This window comes from Apium graveolens, chromosome 7, assembly GCF_009905375.1.
Source record: "Apium graveolens cultivar Ventura chromosome 7, ASM990537v1, whole genome shotgun sequence".
Lineage (NCBI taxonomy): Eukaryota > Viridiplantae > Streptophyta > Magnoliopsida > Apiales > Apiaceae > Apium > Apium graveolens.
In genome coordinates this window covers 262541220-262563973 of record NC_133653.1, presented here as the reverse complement: position 1 = coordinate 262563973, position 22754 = coordinate 262541220, and the positions used below count along the sequence as shown (strand labels likewise).

The 22754-nt window shown below is 35.9% G+C and overlaps 3 protein-coding genes across 3 annotated transcripts; 1 reads left to right on the top strand and 2 right to left on the bottom strand.

Moving 5' to 3' along the window:
• Window positions 1-1439: 1439 nt before the first annotated feature.
• On the bottom strand, window positions 1440-4498 carry LOC141674027 (wall-associated receptor kinase 5-like). Its single transcript, XM_074480754.1, has 2 exons — window positions 2877-4498; window positions 1440-2766 (listed from the first exon to the last, which is right to left on the bottom strand). The coding sequence occupies exons 1-2, from the start codon at window positions 4213-4215 to the stop codon at window positions 1592-1594; spliced, it is 2514 nt and encodes an 837-aa protein (XP_074336855.1). The 5' UTR covers window positions 4216-4498; the 3' UTR covers window positions 1440-1591.
• A 7695-nt stretch (window positions 4499-12193) lies between these two features.
• On the top strand, window positions 12194-12989 carry LOC141670542 (cell wall / vacuolar inhibitor of fructosidase 2-like). The gene has a single exon (XM_074476436.1). It carries the CDS (start codon window positions 12321-12323, stop codon window positions 12882-12884), a length of 564 nt encoding a protein of 187 aa, XP_074332537.1. The 5' UTR covers window positions 12194-12320; the 3' UTR covers window positions 12885-12989.
• A 3615-nt stretch (window positions 12990-16604) lies between these two features.
• On the bottom strand, window positions 16605-19572 carry LOC141670791 (G-type lectin S-receptor-like serine/threonine-protein kinase LECRK3). The gene has a single exon (XM_074476790.1). The coding sequence runs from the start codon at window positions 19250-19252 to the stop codon at window positions 16796-16798; it is 2457 nt and encodes an 818-aa protein (XP_074332891.1). The 5' UTR covers window positions 19253-19572; the 3' UTR covers window positions 16605-16795.
• Between the last annotated feature and the right edge of the window lie 3182 nt (window positions 19573-22754).

Below are 22754 nucleotides of genomic sequence, written 5' to 3'. Positions count from 1 at the left end.
CACTCAAACTGATACATTAATCTCTTTAATTGTCAAATTGATCAAAGTTTAAATCATTAGTTGAAGTTATTAAGTTATGTTGTAATAGAACAGAATCAAGTCCAACACCAGAGATTGTCAATGACTACAAGTTGTACAAAGAGTACGTATACAAGATGTAGAGGACTCTGCAAGTGTTCCTAAAGAAACTTACAAGTGTTGGTACAGATAGCAACTAGCAGTTTACAAGTGTTGATTAGAATACTTCTTCCTGTGTTTCTCCTATGCATTCAATTTATGTAACTGTGGACTTGAATCTTTGACAATCGTGTTCGTCAATAAGTGATTTTGATTTTGTTCATCAGTGTAGATCTGCTGGCTATCTAGATTGCCTGTTAATCAAGGCCTTTATCATACTTTACTCAGTATTCTGTGAGTTGATAACAAACAGACGTCCACACACACATGAACATAAATATATTTACATGAGCATTGTTTTGATATTTCAGGATGAGCGGCAAGTAGATTTAAATTTTTTACTTGTAAAATTCACAAGACCAGCCAAAGTTTCTGTCTAGTTCTGAGATCGTGTACATGAGTTCTTATTATGAAAGTTCCACTTACCACTTTAACACCTCAGAAGTTTGCGAATCAACAGAATATAAATTCTTTCTTTCAGGATCATAAGATTTTGCGAGTGCAGGTCATCTGAGTCATCTATGTTCACAGCTGGAACAACCTTAGTCGGTAGATATATAAGTTTGGTCCTTATTTGTAACAACTTATCTGTATATCATATTCTGTTGTACATTCAACTATATATATACAAGATTCTTTAGAATTTTGTCAGATCCTTTGGACTTAAAAGTGTTTCTGAAATTGTTGTGTGAGGACTAGCTCTTGTCAGTAGTTAAACGCAAAATTACATCAGTTGGATCATCTCAATTAGCTGTGCCAACTATGGTCTGCTTCAGAGGAAAATTCCAACACCATATAGGTTATACCCTTGAGAATAAAATCCAAAGGCAAATAAGCCAAAAGGCAATAGCCAAGACGAGGTTCCAGTTGGCATCAAGGAGGGGCCTTGGCTTATTTCTTTGGATACTTTTGGTTGAGTTGCTACATAAGATATAGCAGGCACGAGCAGAAGAACTGATAGGATTGTAGAAACACGAATCCGAGGCTGGATACTTCTTTAAAGTAAGTTTCTTGTGCTTTGGAATTCTTGCAGTTAATCTAGAGTTATTTAAGCTTTGAAATTCCTGCAGTTAAATCTAGATAAATGAATTAATATCAAAAGTGTATTCACTTATCAAGAATTTAGTACACTCTGTATTATAATGAAGCCGGAAAATTTTCTTAATTTGGCCGGGTTATTTATTGATCAGTGACGGATTTAGATGAAAATTTGGATGGAGGAAAATCTAAGAGCTAGAAATTTTGTTCTCAAAATTTAGGGTCACTTAAATTCTTTTTTTATTGCGGTACTTGATAAAATATACGCACCTTATGCTCTAGCATATTAACAAACAGTCATGTGATTACAACATATGAAACAAGCATGTCATAAGCAAGACAAGCTCTTATTTGACTTTCTTGTAATATAGACCTTTTATCTGCTCTGATTAACAGGCACATTGATACTATGAAAACCAGAAGTTGAATTACTGTCATATAGCTCTGTAATCTCCTCAAGTAAAGGCTCTATCTCTTCTACATTTGGTCCAATCTCAATCCAAGAGTGATTTTCGATGTTCAACTCTCTCAACTTCACAAGCTCTTCTTCAACTTCCTTCATTGTAGGCCTTTTGTCTCCTTTAATTCTCAGGCATCTCTTCGCTAACTCTGCCACTCCTCTAAGCTGCTCAGCATGGCCTTCTTTTCTTACCCGGGGTTCAAGAATCTCATGGAGTCGATCCTCTTCCATTGCAGACAAGAAATACATGCTTAAATTTCTGTCTTTCTCTTCTCTGAAGAATGAGACAACATTCGCTCCAGTTAAGAGCTCCAGAAGCACTATTCCAAAGCTGTAAACGTCGCTTTTCTTTGTCAAAATCCCTGAATGAAAGTATTCAGGGTCTATGTATCCCAAGGTCCCTTGCACCAATGTGGCTAACTGAGTTTCTCCCAGAGAAAACAACCTAGAAACCCCGAAATCAGACACTTTTGCAGTGTATTCATCGTCTAGAAGTATGTTGGCTGACTTGACATCCCTGTGTATGATGTGCACAGGAGCTGAATGCATATGCGCGAGTGCTCCAGCAGTTTCTGTAGCTATTCTTAGACGCATGCCCCATGGTATTGATGAGGCACACCCTTCATCATGAATATGATGAAAAAGTGTGTTGTTCGTTACAAATTCATATACTAGTAAGGGGACTGGAGTTTCCAAGCAACAACCTAAGAGTTTCACAACATTCGGATGATTAATCTGAGAAAGTATAATAACTTCATTTACAAACTGATCGATTTGGCTTCGATCAACTACTTTAGACCTTTTGATGGCAACAACTGTATTAGCTACCATCCCCTTATAAACTGTGCCATAACCTCCTTGACCAATGACATTGCTCTCGTCGTAGTTATTTGTAGCCTTCTTCAGCTCTTCCTCTGTATATATTTTGGCTCTCTCCGCAGTGCTTTCACTTTTGTTTAGTAGTTGTCTTAGCATTATACCACCGTTTTGCTTGAAAAAGTTTTCTTTGAGCTTTTTGTTATTCCTCTGCCTGACTCCCCAGTACGAGACCAAAAGAAAAACAAGCATCGCAATTAAGCCAGCTCCAATTCCTGCACAGAAGAATATCTCATCAAACAGAAGCTTAGGCTATGCTAAAATATTTAAACTTAGTTTCATGCTGATCATGTAATTTTATTTATCTTGAATTATAAATGGTTACCTGCAGTTAAAACTAGAATGATTGATTTATGATCGCTATTATCTTTTGTGACTTCTTCGGGAGGGGGCAAAGCCAACTTGATATAGGCAATCATTTGATCATTCGAGATTTGTCTCCCGTATCTCAATGGAAGACTTGCTTGACTGCAAAACCCATCTTTGAAGAAGGCTGCATCACATTCACAGTTCTCTAAACATTTTGCTTTACATTCTTCTTCCGTAATGTTTTTTATGACAGGATAAGGTTCGTTGCCCCACGTAGTATTGAGCAATTGAGTCATATAGGATTGGTGCAGCTTCTTGTCACAATCTTCAGTAGTAAAACTAATGCTCCTGTGACAGCCTGCAGCCCAGTTGCCAGAACTAGTGTAAATGAATCCAGGTGGACATTTACAATTAGGTTCAGTACCGTTGAGAATACAGTATCCGTTCATTCCACATAATCCTTTGGGGTCACATCTGTTATTGGAAGATTCCCATTCAATTGATGAGCTGCTTTCTTCCCTATTCAAACTGAACGAGTACAGTCGAAAGATGCCATCAGGATCAACTTTCATGAGGTAAAATCTCCGTTTCTTGGAAAATTCATCGGTTAGATTCTTTAGGACAGAAGACCTGTCAGTTGGATTCTCAAGGAAGGGGAATGAATTGTTAAGCAGATAAAGGTATCCATCAGAATCAAGATTAAGTGTCACATCTATCCCTTCTCCATTAGTGTTACTTGCCCAGTAAGCATTCGAGGCACTATCCATAGTATCCACCGGGTACTGGACAAGGTTCGAATCACTCTGCATTTTGAGTCGGAATAACCCTGTGGAATGATTAGATTTCGACATGCTAGAAACTAATTCTTGTTCCATTATAAGTTGCTGACCAGGTAAGATGGTGTCGGTTGGATGATCAAAGCTCTGCCAAATGATAGTTTTGTTAGAATCATAAAGCACAAAGTTTCCGGAGTCTTTCATGGAAGCAAAAGAAATAGACTGGTCATCAAGCGTGACAACATCTTTAACTAAGGCTTGAGATTCTTGGAGGATTAGCCTTCCATCTGGAGTTAAACACAACGTTACATTGTGGGAGACAGGAGGATCATCTCGGTTGGCTGTCCAAACTACGGTTTGGTTCTGAAATCCTGCAAGGAAAATTCCAACACCATAGCGATCATCTCCTTGTGGATAAAATCCAAAGGCAAATAAGCCAGAAGGTGACAACCAAGAAGAGTTTCTTCTAGCAATTGGCGTTAAAGACGAGCCGAGTCTAATGTCAGATTGTCTTTCTTGAGCTGATACAAAATATGTAGCAGACACCAGCAGAAGAAGAACAAAGAGATAATTGGCCATTAAGTGGTCTCAATTTTTTGTTGTTGATTTGCTTTTGTTTATGTTCTTTTGTTGTAGCAATTTAGGAGTTAAGTAGTGATGGTGCCGGTATCTACACATCTCCTTCCAAGAAAAAACAACTCTTGAATGGTGACAACTACTTCATGTGGTATATTCAGGTTCGGCCCCGGTTGTACATGCATTAGGTGCACATCAGAATCTATTAGTACTATTATGTGGGGTGCAATACGAGCACGTTAGTGAGCAATAGAAGACGAAGACCAGGACGAAGACTTTGTGGAAAGCTATTTTTGGAGCTGGAATGCAGTTCTCTCAACTTTCTTTAACATTTGTTTCTTCAAGTAATACCAATTGAATATTTTTGGAGTCAGCTAATTATGAAATGATCAATCCCCCAGTTAATTATGAAATGATCTACTTGTTGGACAAACTTAGTATTTTAGACTAAGTTGTCAATCATTTTGGGATTCTATATGAGTGAGACACATTATGTGTTAGTGGTGTGTATTTATTGGAACGTATTCTTCTCTTCGAGGGGATTCCAACGCATATTAACACGCTCAAAATGAGTTAAAAGGTGAATGAGAACTGATGTTCCAAAGTTTTACCTTTTAATATGAAAAGTGGTTTTGTACCACATCGAGAGTAGCACAAACCTATTCCTTAGTTTTTCTTATAAATACCATGTACCACATCGAAAAGAAAAACAAGTCCTTTCAAGCCTCTCTTTATAAATAGAGTCTTAGGGCACCAGTTTTATTAAGTCGAGGAAATAAGAGTCATCTCTTTCATTCTCGGTCTTTTTAGTCTTAAATTATTCCAATATTCCGGTGATAGTTCTCGGGCTCAGTTCAAGTTCGCTGAGAGTATATTCGATCTATCGATTATACTAGTATCTCGTTTTATCCTGGGAAGCAGGTCGCTAAACACGGATGGTGCGGGGCGAAACTGCTTTAAGGAGACAGTTTTCTGGACTCGAGATTAAATCCAATCTCTGTTTGTTTTCTCAAACCCTTCTCCTAATTTAATTGTTAATTCTCATATGCTTATGTGATTTAAGAATTAACAATGTTTTTGTGAAGTAGTTATACATTCAATATATATATATATAACAATGTCTTTATCGTACAAGATTGCTAACAATCTTAAAGCAGTTTTCTTCAATTTTCATACTTTCTTGTGAGTAGACGCAAAAGTCAATTTGATTGTTTAAATTGGATTTATTTATGGGTATATGAGTGGCCATTATTTGCCTCATTAATTAAATTAAATTTAGTGCGTTAATTTCTTTGATCACTTGTTGCCATGTGCTTGAAATTAATATAAATTTGATTTTAAGTGGTGTTTTGTTTAAGCATAACAGGTACGAGGCAAAAGTAAGCACAAAGTTGTTGGATAATTGGTTTCTTATAAGGCTATTGATGCTTTAATGGTTATTGATTTATGATCAACTTATATTCAAGTGGACATATTTGGTGACATCTCTTTCGGGTTGATCATTATAAATTGGTAGATTAAACCCAAATTTATAATTCGTCCATGTTTTTGCTATTAATGGATAGCTTATTATGTTTTGTTAACATGGTGATTGATTTCTTAATTCTGAATTGATTTTGGAATTATTAGTACACTGATACAAGAATCATATATGCTATAGTTTACATGCATGTTTGCAAGTTCATAACATGATATTGCTATGCAATTAAATGATATGACTACATAAATGTGACCCTTCATGATGGAACTTGATTATTTGGTGATTAATTTTTTAATCATTGTTGAGTGATGATAAAGCATCAATTATTATTGTTTAATCTTTAATAATGGAGTTATATCACAAACTTGTAATACTGGATAGAATGCAGTAACATGTTTGTTGTTAAATAATGTGACGAGGTGGGCAGCTGAAGTGAACCAGATTTACAATTGCTCAGGATTCTCCACATTAAAAAACCTAATGGGCCTGGAGTACAGGTTATGGGTCGGCACATAAATTATATTTTTCTGGTTGGATTTTTCCTCCAGTTAAATAGTAATTTCACGTGTTGGTGTCGGTCTGCTGCGGCAGTGACACACGAGCCTATTATAGTGATCCATGTGATACTTAATACGGCGAATATTGATATCAGAATTTATGCTGAACTTCGGAGAGAATCCGAAAAGTTGTTAACCCTAACGCATCAGTTGATCAAGGATCACTGAATGTGGGTTTATTGAAGATTTATGTTCTTCCTTGGGCCTTTTCTGGTTGTACCAGTAGGTGAGCCATAAATGTAGGTTCGTGTGAACCATGTAAATATTTTCGAGAAATTCGGTAATTGAATTTTTAATGATAAGAACTACGGGAAGTTCTTTTAACATGATATTAAAATCTTATAGGTTTTAATGAATAACGTAAAACCTGCTCAGATGAGAGGTAGTGACACGATACGTGTTTACTGTCTAGTTTGATAGTAAAACATTTGTCACTCGTACTCGTATTCGAGTCAATATTGAAGCTAAATAGAGAGATGTGTGCTCTATAAACTCAAGGGTAAATCCAACTTAATACAGATAATTAAGATGGTTGTGAATAAATTTGATGATGAATAATCACCGGGCAAATTCTGTTTGCAACGTGAATATTCATGAGGTCGTTGCACCTTACTCGCATTATATAAATGGAGTAGATGCAGACTTGAGTTGCGCTCTGAAAAAGATGCAAAACGATTGTGATCAGCTCAGACTATCACTGAATTTGAGGATATTAGTTACGAAGGGCTAATCGTTCCTTAAACATGATACCACAGAAGGAAATAATTAAATTTCCTATTAGTTTTGGAATATTTTCTGACATTCTGTAAAATATTAAAATTGTGGGGTATCTAAAATAGAAAATTATTGAATTTTCTATGAATAGTGGAATGTAATGAAACATTCTTGAAAATAATTGAAATGTGGGGGTATCTCGAAACTTGATATCAATACCTCTGTTGGTAGTATGAGATCCAAAATCAATTGAGATATTTTGGATGGATACATAGACAATGGTTGAGTCTAATAATATCCGATATATGAATCTAATTTTTGAGATTCGTAAGAATACTATTACAGAGTTTAGGAATGCTTATGCGATAAGCTAGTAGATCCTAGTAGATCTGTAATTAAAAGTCATCTAAATGAACTTACGAGTTATTGGATGAATGTGAGGATGAACCTGCAGAGAGCAAAAGACTTGGATAATTGCTAGTCCCGAATGTCTTGATAATTTGCTTGAAGGTGAACTCGTAAATTTAATAGAAGCAATGTGCTTCACGTATAATTTCTTGATAAGTGAATATATCAAGAGAAAATTTGACTATTACTGAGAGTCAATAAATCAAGATTTTCTAGCACGTGTACTAGAAAATGGATTGTGCATGTTCTCTCTATGTCCTTTGTGGGGGAAAGGATGTTAAGAAATAGAGAGAGTGGTTCTGTTTGACAGAATCTTGTTTAAAAAAATATATAGATCTTCTTACGAGATAGAAGCATTAGGACCCAAATGAATTTTTAAATTGGGAAAATATATCTGGGTCTGAAGGAAGTATAAGGTCAGACTGATACAAAAATATTACAGTCGAAAGTGATGACCTTATATAATTTATGAAATATTCTCGAGTTTTGAGAATAAGGTTCATTAAGATGATACTAAAATTATCGTATTGTGAAATTTAAAAGTGCATCAATGAACATTGAGATGGTCTTTCTAAATAGATATTTGGAGAAATATCTATTTACGTGAACCCGAGGGTTGCTCTAGATAAAGCAAGAGTAGAAAATCTGTATTTTCGGTGATCATGTTGAGTGAAACAACATTGACACGAAATAATGGCATATTAAATTTGATATTGCTATGATAAGCAATGGCTTCAAATAAATGACATGGTTGCCATTTTGAGGACGCTCAATATTGGTTGCTATGTGAATAAGGATTGCCAGTTTAAGGACGCTTAAACTCGGTAATGATGCAAACTGAAATTGCTGGTTTTTGGGACGCTAAAAGCTGGTAATATCAATAACAAGTGAAGCCTTAAGTAATAACTAGTAAAGTTATTTCATAAATATGAAATATGTCAATATGAGATGTCAAACTGATTCAAAATCAGAGAATTGACAAGTGTGCATGTGTTATTTACACATGATATGCAAGTCATAATTGATTGCATGTGAGTGATCTGATCATTACGAGAAGTAATGACAAGAGGATCATCTCTGAAAATCTTGATGAGATTGAAAAGTTTTGATTTGAAGATTACAATCTTCGTGACTTTAAAAGTTTTAGATGATACATGTCACATGTTGGTGATGTGAATTTTGAAGAGGTCAACGAAGCTAAAGTTGTCATAGCTGGAATGGATTTATATATATCCAAGCGTAGATGAACAAGGATCTCTCAAGAAGGATTGCAAGTCTGTTGTACTTTTTAAAATTGTACAAAATTAGACATAGGCTACACAGTTGGTAAACTGGGTAGATGCACGAGTACAATGGAAATTGGTCACTTGGAAGTGATTGCAATGAGATTTAAGGTGTATGATATGTGCTCGTGAGCTTGGACTTCAATACGAAAGATATCTAATTGTACTATGTGAATATAGTATGTAAATTAGATATTTGACTTTAAGAACTTAAAAGTCATTCGAGAATACATTTCACACTTAGCAGTCGTGTCATGGAAATCCTAAACTTAGCTCGATTCATGATGGAATACGAGTCTGGTGCATAAAATAAATGCAGTTAAAAGGCCGAGTAGCCACTTTGTAAGGATATTCCTAAATGACAAGGAAAATGTGTCTTCAATATGCATATATCGTGTAATCAATATGCAAATTGGGAGATCACGTTATTGTGTATGAAATGGTATGTCTCACATCTATGATGAGGACATAATACCATTAAACAACTATTCTCAACGAGAATTATCATGATTGACTATGTAAAGTTAAATGATAATGTTTGGATCCACTAACCAGATGGTTAAACTGAGCGAATCTGTTTAAGCCAAGGGAATCTAGTTAGACCGAGAGATAGTTGTCAAATCATCGAGAGGAATGGGCGTTGCCTATTGCTTAACGGCGTCATGGTGGACACCCAACCTTGCTGACTGGAGATCCCAAGAACTTGGTTCAATGGGACAACTAAATCATGATGACCAAATCACTGTGGGGGTAACCCCTGGCCTATTTCTATGATGATGAAACAGTGAGACCCGTAAGGTACGAGGTTAAACTTTATGCTTTTAATGATCTTTGACAAATACAGGGATTTCAAGTTTGAATACATAATATTCGGTTAAGTAAACGCGGGTTACTCTATAAGATAAAGATCACCTATGTAAGAGAGAAGTATGGCCGCTTCAAAGGAGAATTGCGAGGCAAAATTCTTTAGAAACTCTTGCAGAACCAAGACGATGTTTCATGGCCCAAATGGACATAATCATGAGAACTGAATGAGTCAGGAAAGATATAGTGATGAGTATGTCATCGTTTACACAAACGGTCGAACAGTTCAAGGACATCGCGTCATACTGTCTACCAGTAAAGTCGATATACTTATTCGAGCGAAGGTTCAAGGAGCATTCTCTACCTATCGTATGCTATATCCGACCGCCGGAACTATCACCAAGTCAAGCTCCGCGTCTGTCTGTCTATATGGTGCGTGCTACTGGACCATCAATCTCATTTGTGGGGGATTGTTGGACAAACTTAGTATTTTAGACTAAGTTGTCAATCATTTTGAGACTCTATATGAGTGAGACACATTATGTGTTAGTGGTGTGTATTTATTGGAACGTATTCTTCTCTTCGAGGGGATTCCAACGCATATTAACACGCTCAAAATGAGTTAAAAGGTGAATGAGAACTGATGTTCCAAAGTTTTACCTTTTAATATGAAAAGTGGTTTTGTACCACATCGAGAGTAGCACAAACCTATTCCTTAGTTTTTCTTATAAATACCATGTACCACATCGAAAAGAAAAACAAGTTCTTTCAAACCTCTCTTTATAAATAGAGTATTAGGGCACCAGTTTTATTAAGTCGAGGAAATAAGAGGCATCTCTTTCATTCTCGGTCTCTTTAGTCTTAAATTTTTCCAATATTCCGGTGATAGTTCTCGGGCTCAGTTCAAGTTTGGTGCGGGGCGAAACTGCTTTAAGGAGACAATTTTCTGGACTCGAGATTAAATCCAATCTCTGTTTGTTTTCTCAAACCCTTCTCCTAATTTAATTGTTAATTCTCATATGCTTATGTGATTTAAGAATTAACAATGTTTTTGTGAAGTAGTTATATATTCAATATATATATATATATAACAATGTCTTTATCGTACAAGATTGCTAACACTACTCTCCCACTGTACTTTAAGCTATATACTTAAAACTAGCTGATAGTCTTTAAGCTAAATACTTTAAACTAGCTGATAGTCTTTAAGCTAATACTTGAAACTAGCTCATAGCTATACTTTTTATATTAAGAAAAGATGATATTGATAGGACTAGTAGGAATATTACTGTAAAAGTCTTATTATTGTACTTGGTCAAGTCTCAAGAGATGCAAAATTATAGAATGCGTTCTTAAACATTCTATCTAGATCTTCACATTCAGAATATTCAATTCAGCGCGTGTCTGTGGAAAATTATCATTGCCATTTAGTCTAGGATGGCTATGCAAACTGCAACCGCAATTTGGGGGTTATAATCAGTAATGCAATTTTGGAAAAGTCTGGAGTTAGAGTGGAACTCAAGCTTTTGATTTTAACACTCAAGAGCTGCTACGTGGAGGGTTCGGATGGTCCTGCAATAACTAAGTTGCATCTGATGCGACTGTGGCATGTCAGCGGCGGATATTTTAGGTCCGGCCTTGCAGGTAGCATATTAGTAGAGTACCAATCTTCTTAGTCAAGAGATGTGATCAGTAGTTTTTGTCAGGTGGTAGAGGCCAGAGGGTTTATGCATGCTTCACGAACTCTGGACACACATTTGACTGTGGAGCTTTGTGGTTGGATAGGACCTGATTTAGTTTAGGCCCAAGTATTTTGTACAGTATCAGCTGGCAATCTAGCTTACATGCAAATCAGGACCCTTATCAAACAGGAACTATAATCTATATATGTAAATGCATGCTGCTTTTAAACTCCTTATTTTATTGAGGATTTCTGAGATGACCTTCAAGTTGTAGGATCAAAAAACCTATCAAGTAAATAAACAGATAGGGTTTTGAGTCGACAATCGCGAAGAATCCAATGTCAATAGATAGGTCACTCATCTTTCCAAAAATTCATTGAACACTGCGAAATGTATAAAGGAGTTGCAGAAACTCCTGCAGTAATTCCAAACTTGAAATCATGGCTCAAAGAATGTCCAATGGTCAAATTGCTATTCTATCTTTGCAAGTGTAGTATAATCCAGTAATTGGAGGGTCCACATTCTACTGTCTCTGCCATGTCCCATGGATCAAATGTCAAGAACTTGTGGCTTCTAGTGTCAATATGTACAAATTTCTTCAATACTTGAATATGACTGCATAAGGGTCTCGTGAACTCATTTTGGTAGCTGCCCTACCTTCCAAAGATTGTCGTAAAGTTCGTTATCTTCCACCACAACCCTTTTCTTTTAAAAAAAAATCTAAATAAGCAACACAATATTCTTAGTACATCAAATGTGACTATTCTAATCCCTGGCCAACCACCAATTTACAATAATAATAGAGTGTTTATTTTCTATACCTTCACTAGATTAAGAAAACCTGAACATTTAACAATAGTGCTTATCCCTTAGCCATGGAACTAACAACAATGTTAATGAGATTATGCATATAGTATATGTGGAAGCAGAGTCAAGGTCTCGGTGAATAAGATGTATGCAAAACTCGTTCCTACTAAAAAGTAGAGAGACTGTTTTCAGGAAGACCCCGAGTTTAAGAAAAATGAAACACGAATTAGAGAAAAGTTAGCTCTCACTTTAAAAGAGAGCAAACTACATATAAAGCAAGGGTGGGGGAAAGAAAGTCTCATCTTGTCATTTCAGCTTTCTCCCTTTATTCTTATCACTTACACTTGCTTCCAAGAGTTTGTTGACATTAGTGATGGCTAAATTTCGATACTTCTTGGTACTTCTTATTTCCATTTCATTCACTCACTTCTTCCATCAACCTTTTCCTTTTGTGAATGGAGACGCTGATTTAATCCAAAGAACCTGCAAAACCACCAAGTACTATGACCTCTGTCTATCCTCTCTCAAATCTGACTCCACAAGTCTCATAGCCGATACGAAAGGATTGGCAGTTATAATGGTGAAAATTGGAATGGCTAATGCAACTTCAACAAATTCTTACTTGTCCTCCCAACTAACTCAACCAAAAAATGCCAACAACAAAGATGCAGTAATGAAAATGGTCCTGAAGGACTGTGCACTAAAGTACTCTTATGCAGGGGATGCTCTGAAATCATCACTGCAGAATTTAGAAGACGAATCGTATGATTATGCATACATGAATGTCATGGCAGCTGCAGATTATCCAAATGCTTGTCACAATGCATTTAAGCAAAACCCAAAACTTGTTTATCCTAAAGAGCTGGCACTCAGAGAGGATAGTTTCAAGCATATTTGTGATGTGGTTCTGGGAATTATTGATGCTCTTGGTTGGTGATTGATCTTTCTTCTCTAATTTTCTGTTAAATTTGTTAAAGAAGTGTAATATTTATGGCACTTTAAAATTCATTTGCGGATATTGAACAAGTTATGTGATGCTTCATTGAGTACTGTTATATTTCTAGGATACTAGAAATTTATAGCCTTTTAATGATATTTATATATTTTAAAAATTTAAACTATCCGGTTGACATACCAATTTATAATTTATTAACAATTTTAAAAGTTAAATAATTTATTGATAATTTATCAAATCGATCAATTATTTTATCGGCGGCAAATTTTGCCGAAAATTGTTAATTCCAAATATCAAATGCATCAAATGCATGTATTTAAAAATTATAATGATTAAGAGCGTGATATAACAGCTCAATATCAAAAATCATGGTATTCTCTCGTTAGATCCCCTGTGTTTATTTCTCTCCACTCCAATCAAATTCTTACTGCACACATGAATTCTAAGTCCTTGATTTTTACTGATACCATTACCAATTATTACACAGTACGTTCTGATGATTTACATTGTCGAAAATATTGCACATTTCACTCTTCATATGACTTGCCTAATAAATCCAGGTATGAAGACGCAAATGGTTTATTTTGTTCGTCTACTATGCTCAATGATGAATTTGAATTTGATTACAATTGCGATATCTATTTGTGGAACCCTCTTGTTGGAAAATCTAGTGTTATCCCGGAAACATACAAATTAGGGGCGTACGTTACACACTACACGCATTCGACAATTAAATAATACATACAAATTTGAAATTTGGGCATTTCATAGTACCTGTTTATTTTCAAAATTAGCTGCGTCTCCTGATTGATTGTAAGTACTTCTTTTCTTTTCTTCAATACAGACAAACAAACAAACATATATTTATATGATTTTATCTTCGGTTATATATATGTTAGATTTACAAGTTCAATGTTTAAACCCTAGAATGAAATTGTGAAAAAAAATTTTTTTTTTTTGAAAATCAACAACTAGAGATGCATTTTGTTGATGGTCCAATGGATGTGGGGTTGGTTTTAAAGGGTCCTGATCATAGGAAATGGAAGAAGGTCATTAATGTCGCTGCTTCTGCTGATTGGAAGCACTCTGTGCCGCCTTATTGGAATTCACTTACACTAGAGATGAAGATGAATTTAATGAAGATTAATGTCTCCCAAATGAAGACACATTTTAGGTTGTCGAAGGATGCACCTAAGTTTTTAAGTGCTTTCAGAAGCTCTTTTGTTTGCTGAAGCCAATAAACAATGGAAGTTTTGGGAGTGTTGCATTCAACAATTAAATAATACAAACAAATTTAATTCATCTCATTAATCTTCATACTAAATACATCTTCATCTATAATGTAGGATAATTCCCATAAGCTTGCATAGAATGCTTCCAATCGGCAGGAGCAACGACATTAATGCCCTTCTTCTTTTTCTTCTCACATTTTCTATGATCAGGACCCTTAAAAACCAACCTCACATCCATTGGATCAACAACATAATGCATCTCTAGTTGCTGATTATCAAAACAAAATAATAGGGTTTTTCACAATTTCATTCTAGACTTTAAACATTAAACTCAGAAATATAAACAAGTATTAGGAAGGGCCCAAATTTCAAATTTGTATGTATTATTTAATTGTCGAATGCATGTACATCTACGCCCTTAATCATAACCCGTATTTCCAGTACCAGCACTCAGTCAAAATTGGTGTTTATAGTCTAAACACTAATTCTTGGAAGGAAATTAGCCAAAGATAAGGTTTTTGTTGATAAAATATGTTCTTACGAGTCAGTGTTTGTTAATGGTACTGCATTTTGGGTAGGGTTTAATTATGATGTGGCATATCAGTTGGACCATCTCCAACCCAACTTCAAATTTATACTTTAACACCATTTTGGTGTAAAATTCTTCTTCAGCCAAGCTCTAAACCTTACGCCATTTTGGTGTTGCACCAAAAGTTACACCATTTTTGGTGTCACACCAAATTTTTAGAGTTTTTGTTAATGCCAACATTAGCCTTGTTCTCCATACCTAAAACAAAATTATTTCGTTTGTATCCTACTAACTTTATTTTACTTTTATACTTTTATTTTGTATTCTAGTAATAAAATAATCTATATAGTAGAAGAGAGGTGTAAGATTTAGTGTCTGTGGGTTGGAGATGAATATGAAAATAGGGTAATTTTTACATCTTTTTGGTGTAAATTTCACCCAAAAATAGTGTAATGCATTGGAGATGCTCTTATGTACTTTGATACAAAGACAAATGTACCGGGATATGTTGCGGTGCCTAACTACATGGTTCGTCATAAACGCCAACTTTGGAGTCCTATTATTTTTTCATTCGGTCAATCTATTGCTTACTTTTGTTGAGGAAGATGTGGATGATTGGGATGAAGATTTTTGGACTTCTCATTTGGACATGTGGGTATTGAATGGTGAGAGGATAAATCTGGATTCCTAGAAGAAGAAGATGAGTGTTAAGCTAAGTGAAAATGTTTTGGTTGAGGTAGTGGGTACGAGGAGCAATGGTGCACCAATACAAGCAAAATCAAACAATCTAATTTCATATGATCTTGATACTCATGAACCATATGATTTTGTTGAATCTCGTGATCGTTTGAGTCCTTTTTACCATCTTAGGGAGGGCTCTATATCACCTTTTCTCATTCGTTCTTTTGTGGAAACTCTAGCTTTGCTTGATATTGATTGAAATCATTTAACAAGATGCTACGTCAGAAGCCTTGTAATCGTGTTATCGTAAAGGGAACTTTAGATGCAGCAAAAGTGGTAGTGGACCATGAACATCGGGAAATGTCAACAATTAATTTGCTGATGACAATAGAGAGTTTAAGCATATAGGCTGAAAAGGATGAGATGAAGCAAACGCTTCTTTGTTTGTATGGATTATGCTTTTGTTACTCACATTCTATCGTTGTACGTTGGGAGTTTGTTGTTCAGCTTAATAATGTGCTATGTTTGCGAGTTTATTTGGTTTTGTCCTTATGTTTTTTGATAGTTAATACGTACTTTTTTGTTGTTGGGGTGTTTTAGCTTACTTACTAATATATTTTTGACTACATACACATTTAACATTAGAACTAGATACACAAGTATGATCCGGGTGTTTAGTTTACTTTTTATTTATGTACGTAAGTAATTAAGTATCATTTGCATATCTTGATTGGCATGAATAGAGAAGGGGCGAGAACATATTGGGGATCATCTGGGTGTTCAGTTTAGTTTTTTTCTTAATGCAGGTAACTATCATTTGGGTGTCTTGATTTGCATGATAGAGAAGGGGCCAAGACAATCTCCAACCTAAGTCTCTAAATGCTGTTCTACACAGGGCTGTTTGTAACAATTTGTGCGATTTGGATTCGCAATAGACCCGGATTTTGAATTTGGATTCGCAATGGAGCTGGACTTGTCTCAGGTTATCACGCTTGTAAGTAACCTTCTACTAGCTCTATCAAGTAATTTGGGAGCAGAGCTAACGCCTAGGACAACTTGCATTTCTTGTGGGTATATAAGTCTTGTGGGTATCTTTTAAAATCTGGCTACGTAGGCTTTGGCCAAAACTGGCATTTATTGTTCATTCAATCTCTTAGTTTGGCTACATTAGTCTCTGAAGAGATTTTTTCCGGACTCGGATGTCTGTGCTAATTGTAGGATTAATCTCTTAGTTTGGCATTAATCCTTCACGTTTATAACATTCTTATGAATATAATCAAAAATTCGGATACAAATAAGGTTACAATATTGCATTACTGCTGTAAAGTCCATACATCATTGAATGATAACATTCTTTAACATGAATATTATTAAAAATTCTAATACAAACAAGGTTACAATGTTTTATTACTGATGTAAAGTCCATAAATCCTTCAATGGTAACATCTCTGTCACATCTGATCAAATGAAGAGTTATATTCGATATAAAGCATTCTCAACTCCGCAAGCTCTTCTTTAACTTCCGCCATTGTAGGCCTATTCTCCCCTTTAATATTCAGACATTTTTTACTCAACGCCGCCACTCCTCTAAGCTGCTCGGCATGCCCCTCTTCTCTCACCCGTGGTTCAAGAATCTCGTGGAGTCTGTCATCTTCCAATGCACACAGAAAATACATACCAATATTTCTGTCCTTCATTTCCCTGTAGAACGAATAAACTTTCGCTCCAGTTAAAAGCTCCACAAGAAGTGCTCCAAAACTGTAAACATCACTTTTATGTGTCAAATTCCCAGAATGAAAGTATTCAGGGTCTATATACCCCAAAGTCCCTTGAACCAATGTAGATAAATGACTTTCTTCAGGTGAAAGCAACCTCGAAACCCCAAAATCAGATACTTTTGCAGTGTATTCATCATCAAGAAGTACGTTAGCTGACTTGACATCCCTGTGTATGATATGAACTGGAGCTGAATGCATGTGTGCAAGTGCTCCAGCTGTTTCTGTGGCTATTTTAAGGCGCAGATCCCACGAGATTGATGAGTAAGAACCTTCACCATGTATATGATCAAAGAGTGTATTGTTTGTCACAAACTCATAGACTAGTAAAGGGACCGGAGTTTCCAAGCAGCAGCCCAAGAGTTTCACAACATTCGGATGATTTATCTGGGAAAGTATGGCCACTTCATTTATAAAATGATCAATCTGGTTTCGATCTACTAATTTGGACTTTTTTATGGCAATAACTGCATCATCCACCACTCCCTTGTAAACTACACCATAACCTCCTTGACCAATTACATTGCTCTCATCAAAGTCATTTGTAGCCTTCCTTAGCTCTTCCTCTGTGTATATCTTGGCTTTTTCAACAGTACTTTCACTTTTGTAAAGTAATTGTTGTAGCAGTATCCCACCATTCTGCTGAAAATAGTTCTCTTTTAGCTTCTTGTTCTTCACCTGTTGGTGTCGTCGGACTCCCCAGTGTGAGAGTAAAAGAAAGACAAGCATTAAGGCTAAGCCACCAGCAATTCCCGCGGTTAGGACTGGAATGACTGATTGATCTTTATTATTTCTTGCCTTATCTGGGGTAAGGACAGGATCCTGAATGACTGGGGAAAGGACAGGATTGACTGGTTGATCTTTATTATCTCTTGTCATATTTGCAGGTGTGGGCCAAGCATATTTGATATAGGCAATGGTATTATCATCACTCAATGCATAGCTTCCATATTCTAATGGAAAACTTAATCTTGAGCAGTTACCATGAAACAGGGCTGCATCACACTTGCAGTCCTTCAAACAAGCTGCTTCACACTCTTCTTTAGTTATCATTTCATCAGAATCAGGGACAGTTGGCCACTGCACATGTTGCAATTGTGTCATGTTATATTGAACTGTATGGTCCGTGTTATTGCAACTAGCCGCAGTATAATTCCTCACACAGCCGTCATTTGTGTTGGCAGGATTAACATACTTAAATCCAAGTGGACATTGACATGTAGCTTCATCATCATTATTAAGAGTACAGTATGAGTTCGGTCCACATATTCCTCTGGGGACGCATTTATTTTCAGAAGATTGCCATACAACTGATGAGCTGTTGCCCTTTCCATCCAAACTTAACGAATACAGTCGAAGTATACCATCAGGATCAATTTTGAAGAGGTAGAGTCTCTCTTTCTCCAAAAACCCTTCAGTTATGGGATATATAACGTCGACTGAATTTTGAAGCAAATAAAGATACCCGTCAGTATCAAGATTCAGTGTCACATTTTTGTGAAATGTATTCCAAGTGCCAGTTGCCCAGTAAGCAGTCTGGGGACTGTCGGGAACACCCACCGGGTACTGCACGAGGTCCGAATCAACCTGCATTTTGAGTCTGAATTTTCCTGGGGAGTAATCAGATTCCGACCTGCTTGAAATCAATTCTTGGTTCTCTCCAATAAACTGACCAGGTAACATGGAGTCAGTTGGGTGAGTAAAACTCTGCCAGATCATTTCTTGATTGGAATCATAGAGCACGAAGTTGCCATTGTCTTGCATGGAAGCAGAAGAAATATGTTGATCAAGTTTGACAATTAGTGTATTTGAGTATTGCTCTCGGAGGATGAGTTCCCCCTTTAAGGTTAAACGTAAGGTTGCGGTCTTGGAGGCATAAGGACTGTCGCGATTGGCTGTCCAAACTACAGTCTTGTTCAGAGGAAGACCAGCAAGGAAAACTCCAACACTAAAGTTATTTTCACCTAGAGGATAGAATCCAAAGGCGAATAAGCCTGAAGGTGACAGCCAATGCGACTTTCCGGTTGGTTTTAGAGAGGAGCCTTGGCTTATAATATTGGTTACATTTTGTTGAGCTGTTACAAAAGATACAGCAGAAAGCAGGACAAGAAGGCTAAACAGAGAGCTGGCCATAATATTATATGGTTTATTTGTTTATGTTTTAGCTTCATTGTTTTTAGGTTAATATATAAGCGTCAGTCACCCTCTGCTGGTCTTCTCATGAAAAAGCAGCTATGGACCATACAGCTTGACTTGAAGGTTAACTCTGATTTCCTCGTAATTTATACAAGTCGTCGTAATTTATAGGGGTGAAGCATCTATTTTAGAAAATTTCAGAATGTAATTATCTTTTCAAAATTCATTTACGGTTGGAAATCCTAGGGGTCGAATATCTCCAAATATCATTCATGTTAAAAACCCATGCTGAGACCTCTCAAGAATAGTAATAAATCACAATCAAACCATTATTATTAAGTGATTAAGTGAAACAGATGAACTTGCAAGTTCACTTGCGCCATTTTATTGTTGAGACGAACCCCAAACACAGGTCTTGTAGGCATCAAACCATTATTATTAGTTACAACTGGTGTCTAATGTGACTCTGTCAAACAATTTAGTATTTATGATTGATCTACTACTGCGTATGCTTTGGGCAATACCAGCAATTATTCTTCACTGTAGGATTTTCAAGTGATCAATTTTCGTGGCTTTTTCCCCCGACAGAGAAAGACCCAACTGTGTACTGGGTGGTGACTTAAGAGGACTGTTTTATTGGGGGGATTTTAATTCTACGTAATGTTTGGGCAGTAGACTAGTAATGTTTGGGAAAGACTAGTAGGATCTACTTAGAAACTTGTGAATGTGATACTCTTCCGGTCTTCCTGTTTCAAAGGCTCGCCCTGAGATTCGCGGGGCCCAAGTCAAATCAGTTTATGGGGGCTCTAATATACGTATATCATGCAATTTCATAAATATTTACTTGATGGAATTGGAAATTTAGGGGCTCTTAAGTATAGGGGCCCTAGGCTCAAGTATTTCTCGCCTACGGTCAGGGCCACCCCTGCCTGTTTTCTTCTTTGAAATGGCCGACGATCATAAAATGCACAGAATTATTTATTTTGTTACCAATAGAAAGCTATAGAAGATTTTTTAAGGCCCTTCGACGAACTCTTAGTTTTTTTAAAAGCATTATGCACATAAGCTATGATCAATGGTTTGTCATTTATGTTCTTGATTTTCTTGACTGCCCCTCATGAAGAGAACTAAGAATACAGGTCTTTCAGGCATTAAACAGTAATTGTTAGTTATCTAATGTGACTCTGTCAGACAATTTAGTCCTTAATAATCCTTATGATTGATCTACTACTACGTATAATACGAGCATAGAACACTCTGGAATCGAATGACAAATAATCTTGATGGAATACACAATATCTTATTATTTTTAACATTTTGGATAAATACACAACTAATGTAACACCTCTAGTATACCTCTAGCATGGCTAACTGGAGCTGGAATGCAGCTCTGAGCTTGATTTGTTTCTTCAAGTAAAACTAATTCAATGCCTGTTGCTTGCAAACTCATAATATTACACTCTTAATTAGGTTGAGGATTTTTTAGATGACTTGCAAGTTGCCGAAAAATAACCTATTAAGGAAATGAACAGACAGGCTTTATGTGATGCCTAATTTCATTACTTCTTGGTACTTCTTATTTCCATTTCATTCACTCGCTTCTTCCATCAACCTTTTCCATTTGTGAATGGAGACACTGATTTGATCCAGAGAACTTGCAAAACCGCCAAGCGTTATGACATCTGTCTATCCTCTCTCAAATCTGACTATAGCCGATACGAAAGGATTCGCGCAGTTATAATGGTAAAAATTGGAATGGCTAATGCAACTTTCACAAATTCTTACCTGTCCTCCCAACTAACCCAACCAGAAAATGCCAACAACAAAGATGTAGTAATGAAAATGGTCCTCAAGGACTCTGCACTAAAGTATTCTTATGCAGCTGATGCTTTAAAATCATCGCTGCAAAATTTGGAAGATGAGTCGTATGATTATGCATATATGAATGTGATGGCAGCTGCAGATTCCTTATAAAATCATATTTTCTTTGAATGTGATTTCGCAAAAAATTGCTGGCAAGAGGTGGGTTATCAAGCGATGGTTCCAGAAGGCCAAGATGTCTCGGTTCTGTGGGGCCTCTGGTTTTTTTGGTAATAAGTTAGTTTGGGAAAATAAGATAGTTACAGCTAAGGTAGCTACAGATTGGAGTACTGAAACGATCTTGGACTGGCGAGCAGTTAGAGCTAAACCTTGTGCTCAGGATGGTTGTATATGAAATAAGCACTAAGGAGTGCTCAGATGCTTAAATGACAGCCGCCAGGTCAAGGAATGCTAAAACTAAATGTCGACGCCTCGGTCTTCAAAAACGAGCACTTTTTTCTGCAGGAATGATTCTTCGGGACCATTCAGGAACGTTCTTTCAGGGTAAACCGCGTAAATTTGCTGGAAAAGTTTTTGCATTTGAAGCTAAAACTGTTGGAGTTTCTGAGGCACTTATTGGATAGACACACTCTGCACCAGCAATGTCATAGTTGAATGTGATTCCTTACTTACTGTTTCTGCCATTAACAACTCAGAGACTAATCTGCTAGAGGTAGGTAATGACATTGATAGTTGTATCGATAGATAACGCAATACAAGTGATATTTCTTCTTCATGTTAAAAAAGCAAAACAAGGTTGTTCTTGTTCATATGCTAGCACGATGTCCTTTGTTCTCCTCCGGATCATATGTCTGAGTTTGTTTCTCAAATAAAAATTCAGTCCGAGTTTCAAAAAAAAAAAATACTAGCACGAAATTATAGCTCAATTTATAATTTTATCTTGGATTCAGATTTGGTACTGTCATTTGATTTAATTAAATTTGATTTTGAGTCGATACATTTTATATATTTTAAAAAAAATTAACAAAAAAAATCAATAAATTATCTCTAAATCTAAAAGATAAATTTGTTTCTCGGTGTAATCGAACCGAGTCAAGTTTCGAACTCAACCAATCCTTTACTTTTAAGTTCGAAACTTGGCGCGTAAAAAATTCGGTAAACTCAAGTTCGAGTCGAAAACTCAAATTAATTTCACTAAATATTAATAAAAACTCAAAATATGATTGGTTCGGCTTGGGTTCAGCTCGAGTTCGATTTGATAATAAATAAATAATTTTCCCTCTGCCCCCTAATAAATGTCCTTTTAACTTTTTCACGTACTTTAGGAAATATACAATTCATAACTCCACACACTTTTTTCTAACTTTTTATTTAATTAAAATTTATATTTATACGTTTATTCAGAAAAAGAAAATTTGAAAAATAGTTTGTTAAGCTATCCCTTTTTTTGCCTTATACACTTAAAAATTCAAAACAACTTGTATTTTGGGACGAAGGTAATATATAAAAAATATTAAATTTTTATATAAAGATATATTTATAATAAAAAAATAAAAATAATAAAGGCTCAATTACGAGCTAATTTGAAGTTCGAGCTCGAAACTATTAAAAATTCGAAAAACTTGAGCTCGAATTCGGCTCAATAATTTACAAGCCGAATTTAAATTTTTTACAAGTA